Source organism: Xenia sp. Carnegie-2017, unplaced genomic scaffold (assembly GCF_021976095.1).
Source record: "Xenia sp. Carnegie-2017 unplaced genomic scaffold, XeniaSp_v1 HiC_scaffold_13, whole genome shotgun sequence".
NCBI lineage: Eukaryota > Metazoa > Cnidaria > Anthozoa > Malacalcyonacea > Xeniidae > Xenia > Xenia sp. Carnegie-2017.
This window is the reverse complement of record NW_025813436.1, coordinates 4,159,807-4,174,817: the sequence shown is the minus strand read 5'-3', so window position 1 is coordinate 4,174,817 and position 15,011 is coordinate 4,159,807. Positions and strand designations below refer to the sequence as shown.

The 15,011-nt window shown below is 34.3% G+C and overlaps 1 protein-coding gene across 3 annotated transcripts in view; it reads left to right on the top strand.

Moving 5' to 3' along the window:
- Positions 1-9,925: 9,925 nt before the first annotated feature.
- LOC124449094 (lactadherin-like) overlaps positions 9,926-15,011 on the top strand; it is a 6,319-nt gene continuing 1,233 nt past the window's right edge. Inside the window, exons 1-5 of one of the 3 annotated variants that reach the window (XM_047000046.1) lie at positions 9,926-9,959; positions 11,088-11,324; positions 12,587-12,619; positions 13,657-13,976; positions 14,511-15,011. The exon at positions 14,511-15,011 is cut by the window's right edge and continues 1,233 nt beyond it. In XM_047000046.1, the coding sequence (XP_046856002.1) occupies positions 9,950-9,959; positions 11,088-11,324; positions 12,587-12,619; positions 13,657-13,976; positions 14,511-14,657 (747 nt within the window). In that variant the 5' untranslated portion in view covers positions 9,926-9,949 and the 3' untranslated portion in view covers positions 14,658-15,011. Of the gene's footprint in view, positions 9,960-10,536; positions 10,774-11,087; positions 11,325-12,586; positions 12,620-13,656; positions 13,977-14,510 lie in introns of those variants that run through there. The other 2 variants (XM_047000041.1, XM_047000053.1) reach the window with 2 other exon arrangements.

Here is a 15,011-nt window from a genome sequence, read left to right as displayed (position 1 = left end):
TTTGTCCTTTATGTCTGTTAGTACTTGTCGTAACGTTGTGATTGGTTTATCTGCGACACGTATGTTATATGGTCGTAAGATACGCGAGATAGTCTCAGACGTACCTTTGATGTAAGGTATCGTTGCTGTTGTCACTGAGTTGTTCGTTTCGTTGGGTTCGTTGTGTTTGTAAGTGTTGCGTTTGATAAAGTCAGAGTTATAGTTGTTTTTGTCAAAAACATGTTTGAGATAGTTGTTTTCGTTGTGTAGAGCGTCCGGTGAATCACATATGATTTGTGCACATCTTGTTAATGTTCTAATTGTGGTGGCTTTGCGTGATGTAGGGTTGTAAGATGATTGGTCTAGTAGTCGGTTAGTATGTGTTGGCTGGCGATAAACTGTTGTTCGTAGTTTTTGATTGTCATGTTTTACCAAACAGTCGAGAAAAGGAAGAGTTCCGTTTTCTTCGACATCTTTGGTAAATTGTATGTGGCTGTTCTGTTTGTTGATGTGAGTGTGAAAGTCATCAATCTCGTCTGCATGTAGTGCTGTGATTGTGTCATCTACGTAGCGAAACCAAAAAGGTAGTGCATGTTTGTAAGTCGTGAGCGCCCCGTTCCTCCATAGATTGCATTACAATTTCAGCAACTACAACAGAAACGGGTGTGCCCATTGCTGTCTCATGTAATTGTTTGTAGTGTGTACCTTTGTACTGGAAGTAAGTCGAGGTGAGGCAGAGCTCCAGTAGCTCCATAATTTCTTCTGTCGGCAATAGCCGTACGTCCGTGGTGTTTGTAATGAGGGTTTTTGTACAAGTAAGTGCCAGATTAAGAGGAATACTGGTGAACAGTGATTTAACATCAAAAGACACTAGTATATAGTTGTCCGGTATTTGTATAGTGTTCAGTTTCTTAATGAAAGTTTCAGTGGATTGTAGCTTGTGTTTTGATTTGTTTGTAAGTGGTTGCAGTATGTCAGACAAATTCTTTGAGAGTTCGTGCGTAGGAGTTATGTTCCTTTTGAATTCCACTGGTTTCAAATGATTATAACGACATGGCTGAATCTGTTTTTATTGACCATATAGAATTTGGATGTAATGTTGAAGCAAAAAGTTTTTAGTTGACATAGCATTTAACTAATTTTGTTGATTGTTTGTAAACACCAAAATATTTTATGGATTGTACGTGTAAAAAAGTTAATTTATGTTTATGGATTTCTTTTCTTAAAAATTTTCTTAACTTATATTCAAAAATTCCGAACTAACGAGAGAGCTACAAACTTCTTTTTGTTCTTTTAAAGTTTTTTCATAGACAGAGATAAATGTTAACGTGAATAAAAGTCATTTAATAACTGGATATTTTGAGCAGGAAGAGCACAATAGTGTGTTTTTTTAGGGAGAGGTGTGATCAATATTTTTCGAAAAGATCAAGAGTATAATCATCTTTTCAAAGCCATTCTCGAAGACAATTTTTCTAACATGGACGTCTTTAATCATATCCAAACCAAAAAAGATTAAAAATTGACCGCCTTTTTTAATTTAAAGTTCTTAGTACGTGTTTTTGACCTCAAAAGGTAATATTTTGTTTTGATTAATTCAAGTCTTGTTTGAAAGACTCTCTTTGAATGAAAATCTCAAAAACTGAAACTATTACTCTTTTACACTTTCTGTATTCTGTTTTTATAGAATGAAAATATAAAAATAACTATCTTGAACTATGAACACGACTAAAATCTGGATTCTAGATCGTACTTTTTCATAAAAATACAAAGATGCTGATTATGATGTAAAATATATAAAAAAAAGTTCTCCTGAGAGCATTTTTTAAATTCTAGAATTTTTTTGTTTGATATCGAACTGTTTAATGAAACCGATGCATCTGTGTTATGTCAACAAAAACCACCCAGTGCAACTGCAAATTAGGCGTCAGAAAGGAAGGGGTGGTTGAAAAACGCGTTAATAGCATAGTCTTATAACAATACTATAGTCCATATTTTACATTCAAAACTTCGTATAACATAAAACGAAATAAATTATGAATGAAGTAAAAAAAAACTGAAATTGGCCTTAATCGAACATTTTCATTCGAATCGTAACGATGGACAATATTCATCCATTCTCTTGAGCAAGGCTAACTTTTTATAAAATTTCACTCAGATGAAGAAGTGAAGCAAATCAATATAACTTTAGAAAATTCATATGAAAGAACGGGAAATCATAATCATTTATAAAAGGCAACGGAATGCTTTTTACGATATACACGTGTGCATAAATTTAAAACTTAAAAGAAAAGTAAATATTTACGAAATGTCACCTGTCAAATATTAAACGCTCTTGAGCAATAATGTTGTGGAATAATTGCTTTTAGCAGGCTGTAATAGATGCGGTACCATCTAACTGTCAATAATACTTATAAATTATGTAGCTAACATTTAGTTAAAGTTTTCGTAAATATCGTAAATATTTAGTTTTATTTTCAAAAGTGAAGGTTCGGTGAATGATGCAAGAAACCTAAATTGTTCAATGTTCAGTAGCGTAGCTAGCCTCAAGATTTATTCCCGCTATGTAAATTTTAAATAATTACCATTAGTAATTTCTTTAGAAATGTATTTTTCTCACGATTAGTAAACAAAAATAATTGCATAGTGGGAGTAAAATGTCGAGCTAGCTATGCTACCCTCAATGTTGCTTTTTGCACCGATATTGATGGAAATGTTGAAAAAAATACAATGAACAAAACTTTTCAAATATATTGCAATGGATTTTATAAGCATGTGTTGTTGCGCATTTTGGGGGAAGCCAGATTATTTTGGAGGCGGAGAGAACTCTCAAAATTTGAAAAAGCCTCTTTTATGTTATACGGTTTTAATGTAAAATATGGACTATAGTATTGTTATGAAACTATGCTATTAACGCGTTTTTCAACCACCACCTCCTTTCTCACGCCTAATTTTCTCAGTTGCACTGGGTGGTTTTTGTTGACATAACACAGATGCATCGGTTTCATTAAACACTTCGATATCAAACAAAAAATTCTGGAATTTAAAAAATGCTCTCAGGAGAACTTTGTTCGTCAGTTTTCTCAATAATCAATTCATTTAACCGCCAGCCTAAAAAGTTGAGACTATCTTGGCGAGTTTTGTCAAAATATAACAAAAACTGATGGATGGGTTCTGCATAAAAAATTATTTTTGTATGTGATCGCACTATTGAAATTAGAAAAAAAGCATCAGTTAGTAGCTCAAGTTTCAAATTTAACTTTACGTTGGGAATTTGTTGAATGGAAGAAAGTTATTTTTCACAATTTTAACTAATACAAAATAAAACAAACTCTGAAGAGGGACATCTCGTTTTCTTGATATTCAAGATATTACAAGAGTTTGAAACAAAATAATGTGTAATATTTCGTCTTTATTCCAAAGATATCATCAGACTTATGGTTTACAATGCAGGCTGCGAAACGTTTATACATTTACAAGCGGAAATGACAGTTTCAAAACGCTACCTTTCACGCACAGAGAAATCGTCACAAATCTGTCTTCACATAAACTAAAACCTGATGAACTCGACCTACTCAAGAACGGACTATACTTCTCCATAAGACCTCCAAGACTCAACGATGCTGAAATCCTCGCAACATTTGAACGGAACCATTACACTATACAAAACAAGCTCCAAAACCAAGAAGATTACATCCACGTAAAGAATGAACTCATCCACATTGCTCAAAGCTACATTTCCTCATATACTCCGTCACCATCTGATCTCAAGAAACATCGCATACTAAAAGACATTAGGAATAATAAGAACATTATATTTTTAAAACCAGACAAAGGCAACGGAGTAGTCATCATGGACAGAGAAGTATACAATACCTCGTGTATAAAAATTATTAGCGATAAATCCAAGTTTAAATTACTAGACAAAGACCCCACACTCTCTAGAGAAGCTAAACTACAGCGCTTTCTTAGGAAACTCAAAAAACAGGGCTCTATTGACAACAGAACCTATTCCAAGATCTTTCCTTCAGGCTCACAACCAGCAAGCTTCTTTGGCCTCCCTAAACTCCATAAACACGTAGACCACAGCACACCACCTCCACTAAGACCAATAGTCTCTTCCATCAACTCTTACAACTACAAACTATCGAAATACCTATGCTCGTTACTTAGCCCTTTAGTTCCCAACGATTACACCACTAAACTTCCCGACTCTTTCACTTTCGTCGACGAACTAAACAACCAAGACATCAACAGCAAATATATCGTTTCCTTTGATGTTAACAGCCTCTTTACTAACATTCCACTAAATGAAACAATAGACATCGCACTCGACTTATTATTTACACAACAACCCAACATTCACATCAACAGATATGACTTAAAACAATTGTTCAACATCGCTACATCACAAACCCACTTTCTCTTTAACGAACAATTTTTTGACCAGACCGACGGGGTGGCAATGGGCTCTCCACTGGCACCAGTACTTGCCAATCTCTTCATGGGCTATCATGAAAAGAATTGGTTAACTAACTACGACGGACCAAACGTACTTTTTTACAGACGTTACATAGATGATATTTTTTGTATATTTAACAACGAAAACGACGCCTCATTATTCCTTAATTATTTAAACCTACAACACACAAACATTACCTTTACAGTAGAAAAAGAACAAGACAATAAATTGCCTTTCTTAGACATACTTATCACTAAGGACACAACTTCAGACAAATGCATAACTTCCGTCTTTCACAAGAAAACTTACACCGGACTCTTAATGAACTTTTTTAGTTTTACACCACGTAATTATAAAACAGGACTTATAAAAACTTTCCTTGAACGCATCCACAGAATCAACAATACAACAAACGGCTGCGAAAATGACATTAACACACTAATTGAAACTTTAAAACGAAATTCTTTTCCTGTCCATTTCATAGACAAAGTCATCCAATCATTCAACGACAAAATACAATCAGACACACAAGCATCAGACGAACCTAACCAAAACAAACAAAACATATACAATTTCAAACTTCCTTACATTGGCTCATACTCACACACCACTCAACAAAAACTACGGAAGTTAACAAAACGCTTCTGCGTTGACTTAAAAATCAAATTGGTCTTCTCATGAATGTTTTATGCAGTGCGGTGTTTGAAATTAAATGAAGATATGATCTTCGCACTTTGCTGGACAATTTAAGCAATCGTCTCGGGAACATGAAAAAATCAGGTGACTCAACGGGACTCTCATCTTACAAAATAAAAAATCTTTTTAGTTTCAAAAACAGTATTCCATCTCTACTCAAATCTTGCGTAGTTTATGAATTTTCATGTGCGGGATGTAATTCCCGTTATGTTGGTGAGACAACTCGCCATCTCTCCACACTCATCAAAGAACACACACATTCCGACAAAAACTCACATATTTATAAACACCTTCACACTTCACCACATTGCAAATCAAAATACAACCATTCATGTTTTCGCATCTTAGACACCGCCAACTCTCCTTTTTCTCTCAAACTGAAAGAAGCGCTCTACATTAAAAAGCTCAAACCAGACCTCAACAAACAAATATACCACATTAATACAATATTTAACCTGTAATATAATATGTAATACTAATTCTGTAATTTAATACACTTAACGATAGTCACATACACACATATATATATCATATAAATAGCATAATTACTTTCACTCTATGTACTGAAGATGGCATAAGCATGCCGAAACATGTTTACGATAAAAAAACTCGTCGTTCATTTAAAATGTCTGATATCAATCGTGCTTTTAAGAAATTATGGAAATGACAGTTCCCATCCTACGCAAGCAAGCTGTGTATTACCAACGCTGTATACGTCGCAAACAAAAGGCAGAACTAGATCTAGGTTTTCTCCTGAAGTGCAAGAAATTAAATATTTAATCCTAATCAACTTCTCATCTTAGAAGCACTTTTGATAAAACGCGATGTGCCACAACTTAATAGTGGTCTTAAAGCTTGTAAAAAACTATCTCTATTTTAATGTAACTATATTGTTTAGTCTTATAGTTCTCTAATTACATAACTGCCATTTCCGCTTGTAAATATATAAACGTTTCGCAGCCTGCATTGTAAACCATAAGTCTGATGATGTCTTTGGAATAAAGACGAAATATTACACATTATTTTGTTTCAAACTCTTGTAATATCTTGAATATCAAGAAAACGAGATGTCCCTCTTCGGAATTTTTTTATTTTGTATTAGTTAAAATTGTGAAAAATAACTTTCTTCCATTCAACAAATTCGCAACGTAAATTTAAATTTGAAACTTGAGCGACTAACTGATGCTTTTTTTTAATTTCAATAGTACGATCACATACAAAAATAATTTTTTATGCAGAACCCATCCATCAGTTTTTGTTATATTTTGACAAAACTCGCCAAGATAGTCTCAACTTTTTAGGCTGGCGGTTAAATGAATTGATTATTGAGAAAACTGACGAACAAAGTTCTCCTGAGAGCATTTTTTATATTCCAGAATTTTTTTGTTTGATATCGAACTGTTAAATGAAACCGATACATCTGTGTTATGTCAACAAAAACTACCCAATGCAACTGAGCAAATTAGGAGTCAGAAAGGAGGTGGTGGTTGAAAAACGCGTTAATAGCATGGTCTCATAACAATACTATAGTCCATATTTTACATTAAAACCGTATAAAATAAAAGAGGCTTTTTCAAATTTTGAGAGTTCTCTCCGCCTCCAAAATAATCTGTCTTCCCCCAAAATGCGCAACAACACATGCTTATAAAATCCATTGCAATATATTTGAAAAGTTTTGTTCATTGTATTTTTTTCAACATTTCCATCAATATCGGTGCAAAAAGCAACATTGAGGGTAGCATAGCTAGCTCGACATTTTACTCCCACTATGCAATTATTTTTGTTTACTGATCGTGAGAAAAATACATTTCTAAAGAAATGACTAATAAAGTAAATGGTTTGAACCCGGGAGTATCGTTATATGTTTGTAAATGATGATCGTCCAGGTTAATAAAGTCCTGAGAAGGACTGTTTTTGTTGTTGTTGACTGACGTTTCGACAACCTTAGCGGTAGTCATTTTCAGAATCAAATGAGGAGTAAACGTCAGGTTAGCCGTATTTGTTATCTGGTTCTTACGTCATTGTATTGTGTGTACAGGAAATGTGTAATGTCATTGTGGATTAGTGTGAAGTGAAATATTTTATTTTTAGTTGTGATGTGTGATTTATGTGTGATTTATGTGTGACGTTTTTTTCATTTGGACGACAGAGCGAACAACTTGCAAACGACTACATACGTTTTGCAAGCAACGTCAGACGCATACGCCAACAACTCTGGTTCAACCACCGCTGCAAGGATTTTGGTCTCGTTCCGGCAGGACTTAGAATTAAGTCCCCGTTGAACACACAAGAGGCTATTCAGATAGTCAAATCCACCAGCAGACGACTGATACGAGCACGGATTAACGACTGTCACAGACGAATCAACTATTACATCAAACAACAAGAACAAAGACTGAACAAACTGAAGGAACTCATACCAACGACAGTAAGTGATACTTTACTTTCTACGATACAAACTATTGCAGAGAAACGAGCAAACAAGACATAGACACAACACCAAATCAAACAACAACAAAAACTTGAACGTTTAAAACAAACTAAAACACGTACAAGACATAAACATGACGATAACTGGGTGAGGAATATTTCTTCCCGCTCATTAGACGAAACTGAAACGCGACTACTATCTTACGGACTAAAACATTCCATAACACCTAGACAAATCCCGACTGAGACGATAGTATCAAGTGTCGAGGCTGTCCTAGCGTATCAAAGAGACTTGTCAGAGACAACCAAAGACGAGATCAGAAGCAGGATAGCCTCCACTTTACAATCGTCCTCTATACGGGACAACAACTTGACAAAAGACGAACAACAAGCACTCAAACGACTAAAACACGACAACAACATCGTCATTTTACCAGCAGACAAAGGACGCGTGACTGTGGTCATGGACAGGAATGATTACTTTAACAAAATGGACACCCTTATTAACGACAGACAAACGTACGAACAACTCAAACGAGACCCAACACCATCACTAGTAGGCAAACTTAACAGCAAGATCTTCTCTATGAGAAAATCTAACATTATATCTGAACGCATTTACTATCGACTCAGATGTTCAGTACCACGACCACCCAGACTATACGGACTACCAAAACTTCACAAACCACAAATACCCATGCGACCAATTGTATCATTCTGTGGTTCGCCTACTTACGAACTTTCAAAGTACTTGACTAACATACTGCAACCACTTACAAACAAATCAAAACATAAGCTACAATCCACTGAAACTTTCATTAAAAAACTGTGCACTATACAAATACTGGACAACTATATACTAGTGTCTTTTGATGTGAAATCACTGTTCACCAGTATTCCACTTAATCTGGCACTTACTTGTACAAAAACCCTCATTACAAACACCACGGACGTACTGCCATTACCGACAGAAGACATTATGGAGTTACTGGAGGTCTGCCTCACCTCGACTTACTTCCAATACAAAGGAACACACTACAAACAATTACATGGGACAGCAATGGGCTCGCCCGTTTCTGTTGTAGTTGCTGAAATTGTAATGCAATCTATAGAGGAACGGGTGCTCATGACTTACAAACATGCACTACCTTTTTGGTTTCGCTACGTAGATGACACAATCACAGCACTACATGCAGACGAGATTGATGACTTCCATACTCACATCAACAAACAGAACAGCCACATACAATTTACCAAAGATGTCGAAGAAAACGGAACTCTTCCTTTTCTCGACTGTTTGGTAAAACATGACAATCAAAAACTACGAACAACAGTTTATCGCAAGCCAACACATACTGACCGACTACTAGACCAATCATCTTACAACCCTACATCACACAAAGCCACCACAATCAGAACATTAACAAGACGTGCACAAATTATATGTGATTCACCGGACGCTCTACAAAACGAAAACAACTATCTCAAACGTGTTTTTGACTAAAACAACTATAACTCTGACTTTATCAAACGCAACACTTACAAACCCAACGAACCCAACGAAGCGAACAACTCAGTGACAACAGCAACGATACCTTACATCAAAGGTACGTCTGAGACTATCTCGCGTATCTTACGACCATATAACATACGTGTCGCAGATAAACCAATCACAACGTTACGACAAGTACTAACAAACATAAAGGACAAAGAACAACCCAACGAACGACAAGGTGCAGTTTACAAAATAAACTGCTCCGACTGCCACGCCTCCTATATCGGGGAAACTGGCAGGAACTTAAACATAAGACTTACTGAGCACAAATGAGCTACTAAGAAACAAGACAAAACTAATCACATTGCCGAACATCGCCGAATCACAAAGCACAACATTGACTGGGACTCGGCAAAATGCATCACTTACAGTACTGACAATAGACAACGGCTTACATTAGAAAGTTGGTATACCAACTTGGAACAAACCCCCCTAAACAGATCACAGCAATTACCGGCACCTTACAAACGACTTATTCACAATACAAACAAACGATCAACTAAAAACATTACACTTCAAACTAATTCACAATGACAATACACAATTGACACCCACACATTACAACTAAAAACGTCACACATAAATCACACATCACAACTAAAAATAAAATATTTCACTTCACACTAAACCACAATGACATTACACATTTCCTGTACACACAATACAATGACGTAAGAACCAGATAACAAATACGGCTAACCTGACGTTTACTCCTCATTTGACTTTGAAGATGACTACCGCTAAGGTTGTCGAAACGTCGGTCAACAACAACAAAAACAGTCCTTCTCAGGACTTTATTAACCTGGACGATCATCATTTACAAACATGAAATGACTAATGGTAATTACTTAAAATTTACATAGCGGGAGTAAATCTTGAGGCTAGCTACGCTACTGAACATTGAACACTTTAGGTTTCTTGCCTCATTCATCGAACCTTAACTTTTGAATATAAAACTAAATATTTACGATATTTACGAAAACGTTAACTAAATGTTAGCTACATAATTTATAAGTATTATTGACAGTTAGATGGCACTGCATCTATTACAGCCTGCTAAAAGCAATTATTCCACAACATTATTGCTCAAGAGCGTTTAATATTTGACAGGTGACATTTCGTAAATATTACATTGACTTTTAAGTTTTAAATTTATGCACAGGTGTATATCGTAAAAAGCATTCCGTTGCCTTTTATAAATGATAATGATTTCCCGTTCTTTCATATGAATTTTCTAAAGTTATATTGATTTGCTTCACTTCTTCATCTGAGTGAAATTTTATAAAAAGTTAGCCTTGCTCAAGAGAATAGATCAATATTGTCCATCGTTACGATTCGAATGAGAATGTTCGATTAAGGCCAATTTCAGTTTTTTTTGTTACTTCATTCATAATTTATTTCGTTTGATTAACTTCCGTCATTATTTTTACCATTACTACCTGCTATTTTGAGCAATTATTCAAAAAGCCCAATGCTAACAGCATTTTACAAAGTAAGCCTAACGTTGGAGTTGTTCATATAAACTCAGGCCTTTACGAAATTTGAAACACTATTTACGCAGACAAGAAGATGCTTTCTTTGCTGTTATTCTTGTGGCTCACAATCTGTAAACAAAGTCAATCGCAGGATCAATGCGTTAACTCTTTACTAAAAGGTAGAGTGAGCTGTACGCTTTAAGTTAAAATTGTGAAAAAATAACTCTTTTCCATTCAACAAATTCGCAACGTAAAGTTAAATGTGAAACTTGAGCTACTAACTGATGGTTTTTTTTAATTTCAATAGTGCGATCACATACAAAAATAATTTTTTATGCAGAAACCATCCATCAGTTTTTGAACGGCCCATTCGATGCATTTTCCATTTTTCGTAATAATTACTACAATCAAATGTAAAACTAATCTCTTATTGTGAGCCAATCTAGCTTCTGCTATAATTTGAACATTCTCACTATAGTTTTATAACTTTTAGGCTGGCTATTACATGAATGCATCATTGAGAAAATCGACGTGCCAAGTGAAATCGAGTGTATTTTATCTTGCGTCAATACACCTTGCTGTAGGTCTGTCAACTACAGGATTGGCTTTAGTGACAAAAAAGCCGAAAACTATAGTTGTGAATTGTTAGATGGTATTCACGATGAAAATAGCTATTCCAATTTACAACGAAATGGAAATTATATTTATATTTTTTCTGTCTCACCAAAAAGGTATGCAAAAATTTCTATGTAAAATTATTCCTATGCCATAATTACAATCTGTAATTCAAACAGTTTTTTTAAAATAACGCGAAGAAAAATAGCCATGACTTTAGATTGACAAAGATGTACAAAGACAAAAGAAGAATAACACGCATTACATATAAATGCAATGAATGTATTCAGCATCCATACAAAGTTCATATAGCTAATATACAGACTTTATAAAATTGTATTTTAAAATTATCATCTGTTAAATATGAATGGCTATAGGAAGTCATTCTTAGCCCATTTCTCTACCTTCCTTCGGTTTTCCCACTTTACTTAATAAAAAGTTGTAAAAAACACGAAACAATATACACAAATGGCAAAAACATGTAGTTTATGAGCTTTTATAGAATACTGGTGTAATTTTGATGTCAAGTGAGGATCAAAGCTTTTATTCAGAAGGGAGGACTTTTTTACAAAATAGTTCAGAGAATTAATATATTACAATAACTTTTTTGGCAATTTATTAATTATCTAAATTTAAAAGGGGGGTGACTACTTGAACTTCTTGTGGAACGATCAATACCTGCATATACACTGAAAGGATTTATGTCCTTTGCTAAGGGAAAAAAATTCGGAGAGTAGTAAAAATTTAAAAAACTGGTTAAGCTAAGAATTTTACTTATTACTTAACTAAGATCACAGTTAACCACACCTGCATGTAGAATTTGCATTATATTATAAATCGTTAAACTTGTCAGAATTTCATATTGCAATGTTTTTGTTACTGAAAACACTGTAGTATTCAAAGTATTTTTGATAGGTAAAGTATGACACATTCCTACTTGACACGATACTTACTATTTAGTGAGCACTTAGCTTTTGTTTGAAATAAGTTTGTATAGCAAAAATTCTAAAGTGAAACATGTGCGAAAATATGTTAAACAACCATTGACTTTGACTTTCAGCATTAACCGTTGTTTGTGAATTATGGTCGCCAATAATAATTACACACGAGAAAGGACTTATTCATGCATGCGTACTGCTTTTTTGTGAGTGGTTGGGATCTAGTTATCTATAAAATGTTCCCAAATAGCGCTTTATTTTTATGTTAAGATGTTTATCAGTACATGATTTACATGCGAAGCTATCTATGATTTAATATGATATTTGAAATTTTCTAAATATTCAGTTTAATATAAACCTGATTAATAAGTATTATGCATCATAATTTTTCATCATAAATTGCCAAAGCTCGGTATCTTATATATTTTTTTGTATTTTCAGTGTTTCAACAGAACATGTGCTCAATCAAAAGGTTAGTTTCAAATATTTTTATTCGTTTTAGACTCGTTTAACAACATGAAGTATATGCCTTATGTAAAGATCGTGCTGATTTAAGAAATCAGTTGGCACTCGAGTTACACGCAAACTGACTTCAATCATCAACAAGAACGTAAATTTTATTATCTGATCATCATTGAATACAAATGAATAACTGCCAAAACATCCATCCGCCAACGTTTAAAAATTTCGATGTATCAGCATTTTTACATATATAAAATATCAATTGCATGACATAAAAATGATCAAACAAAGCATTAAGCATTCTAGAATTAAGAAATAAAAAGATGTTTGCCAATGCTTATGCAAATCGAGGAGACCTTTGGAAAAACTCGAGAGCAGATCAGTACACGCCCAAAACCGAATGTCAAGATTTGCACATTCTAGAAAGTTCTCACAAACGTCTCCGACGTTTTGCATAAGCCAGTGCAAACACAAAAAACATCTTTTTTTTTCTTTTATAAAATAACAATAATGCAAAAAAGACAAATATTTTAATTTTTCCTCTAAAATAAATTCACGATAGATTTGCAAATTCTCTTTGACTGGTAGATTGTTTAGATTGATTTTATTGGTTGAGGTCAGACGTGTTTTGCGCTGGCCAATGCAAACTCAGTTGTAGACCAATCAGCGCACGCGTTTCATTCTGTTTATTTTATAGTGTAGTATGCAACTTGCCATCAATTTACATATTTTGAGAAAAAAAATAGTTAATGAGTTGTTTAAGCAAAAAACACTTCCAAACTGGTAAAAACAATAAATAATTTTGAAATTATTTCTTGCCAACATGCAAACACTTTAAAAATACTGTAAAAAAGAGTTGTCTAATTACATTGCTCTAGTACACTCGAGAGCACACAAATGCAATTGAACCTTTGACCTTGAGACAATTGGGTTTAACTTTGAGTCTCTCATTTACTAAGCTTGCGAGCATTTTTTGGCTCCGCTTTGAAATGCAGTTGAATTTAAATTGTGTATAAAATACTCAAGAAAGGTTTTTTCTACCCTCAGTGTGCATAAATCCAAAGGCATTAGGCATGGAGAATAGAGAAATATCTGATGCGCAAATAACAGCCTCCTCTGAGTATGACACATTTCATGGTAAGTCAAACGCTCGCTTGAATTGCAACCTGAAATCTGGCTCTTGGTCGGCAAGAAAAAATGATAAACACCAATGGCTACAAGTTGATTTCAGAAACAGAGTGACGATAACAGAAATCCAAACGCAGGGTCGTGAGAGCTACCATAATCAGTATGTGAAGACATATTCTGTGTCATATTCCGACGACGGAACCATTTTCAAATCTTACAAAAATGAAAAAGGAATAAAGGTATATGTTTAAACATAGCTTTTGCAAAGTTTATAGCTAATACTTTTGTCTTGTCTGAAGGTGAAGGTAATTGAACTATTGTGTCCATCCTAAAAATGATATTTGAAAAATTTAAAACCTAAACTTAAACACACTGTGTCATATCTATTAATCCATCCATCCATCCATCCATCCATCCATCCATCCATTCATCCATCCATCCATCCATCCATCCATCCATCCATCCATCCATCCATCCATCCATCCATCCATCCATCCATCCATCCATCCATCTAATTTTGTTTCTTTTTTGTTATTGTATGCATTTGAATTTGAGGTGCTTGTTGGAAATTCTTTTATGAAGTTCTGAAATCCATTTTCAACAGTGCCTTTAATTTATACTTGTGTTGTACATATCACTTAGGATTCAAGCTAGTGCTTGGTTTTATCTGCAAAAGTAATCAATTAGTCAACTATTAAATGATTTTCTTTCAATCGTAAGCTAAGCAATTTTGATTTCTGTTTCTTTTTAATTTTGATCTCATTGTATTATAGGAGTTTGTTGGAAATTTTGACATGCACACAATTGTAGACCAGAAACTTTGCCCAGTCATCATAAGTCAGTACATTCGTATTCATCCAATGTCGTGGAACAATCACATATCAATGAGACTCGAATTTGTTGGATGCTTGCGTAATTAAAACAGATCAAATAAAGCACGTAGAATCATACTGGTATTCTTTGAAAAGGATTTAATTTGATTGGCCACTCTACTTGCTTAGTATTTTGAATTAGATAGGGATGAGTGATACAATATATTGGGAGTAGCGACAAAATAGATCGTGAGTTGCAAAAAAAAACATGTGTCGTCCCCCGTTCTATCGACTGTTAGCTTTATATTAATTGCTTATTTCACAAGGCAATTCTAGAAATGAGTAAATTTGCCACAACATATGTCAAGACGTTTGAAGGCAAAATAGACAAAAATTCAATTAAAATAAGGAAAACTGCATTTAGCGAGTCGATCGCTTTTTAATATATGTGATGTCCACAGC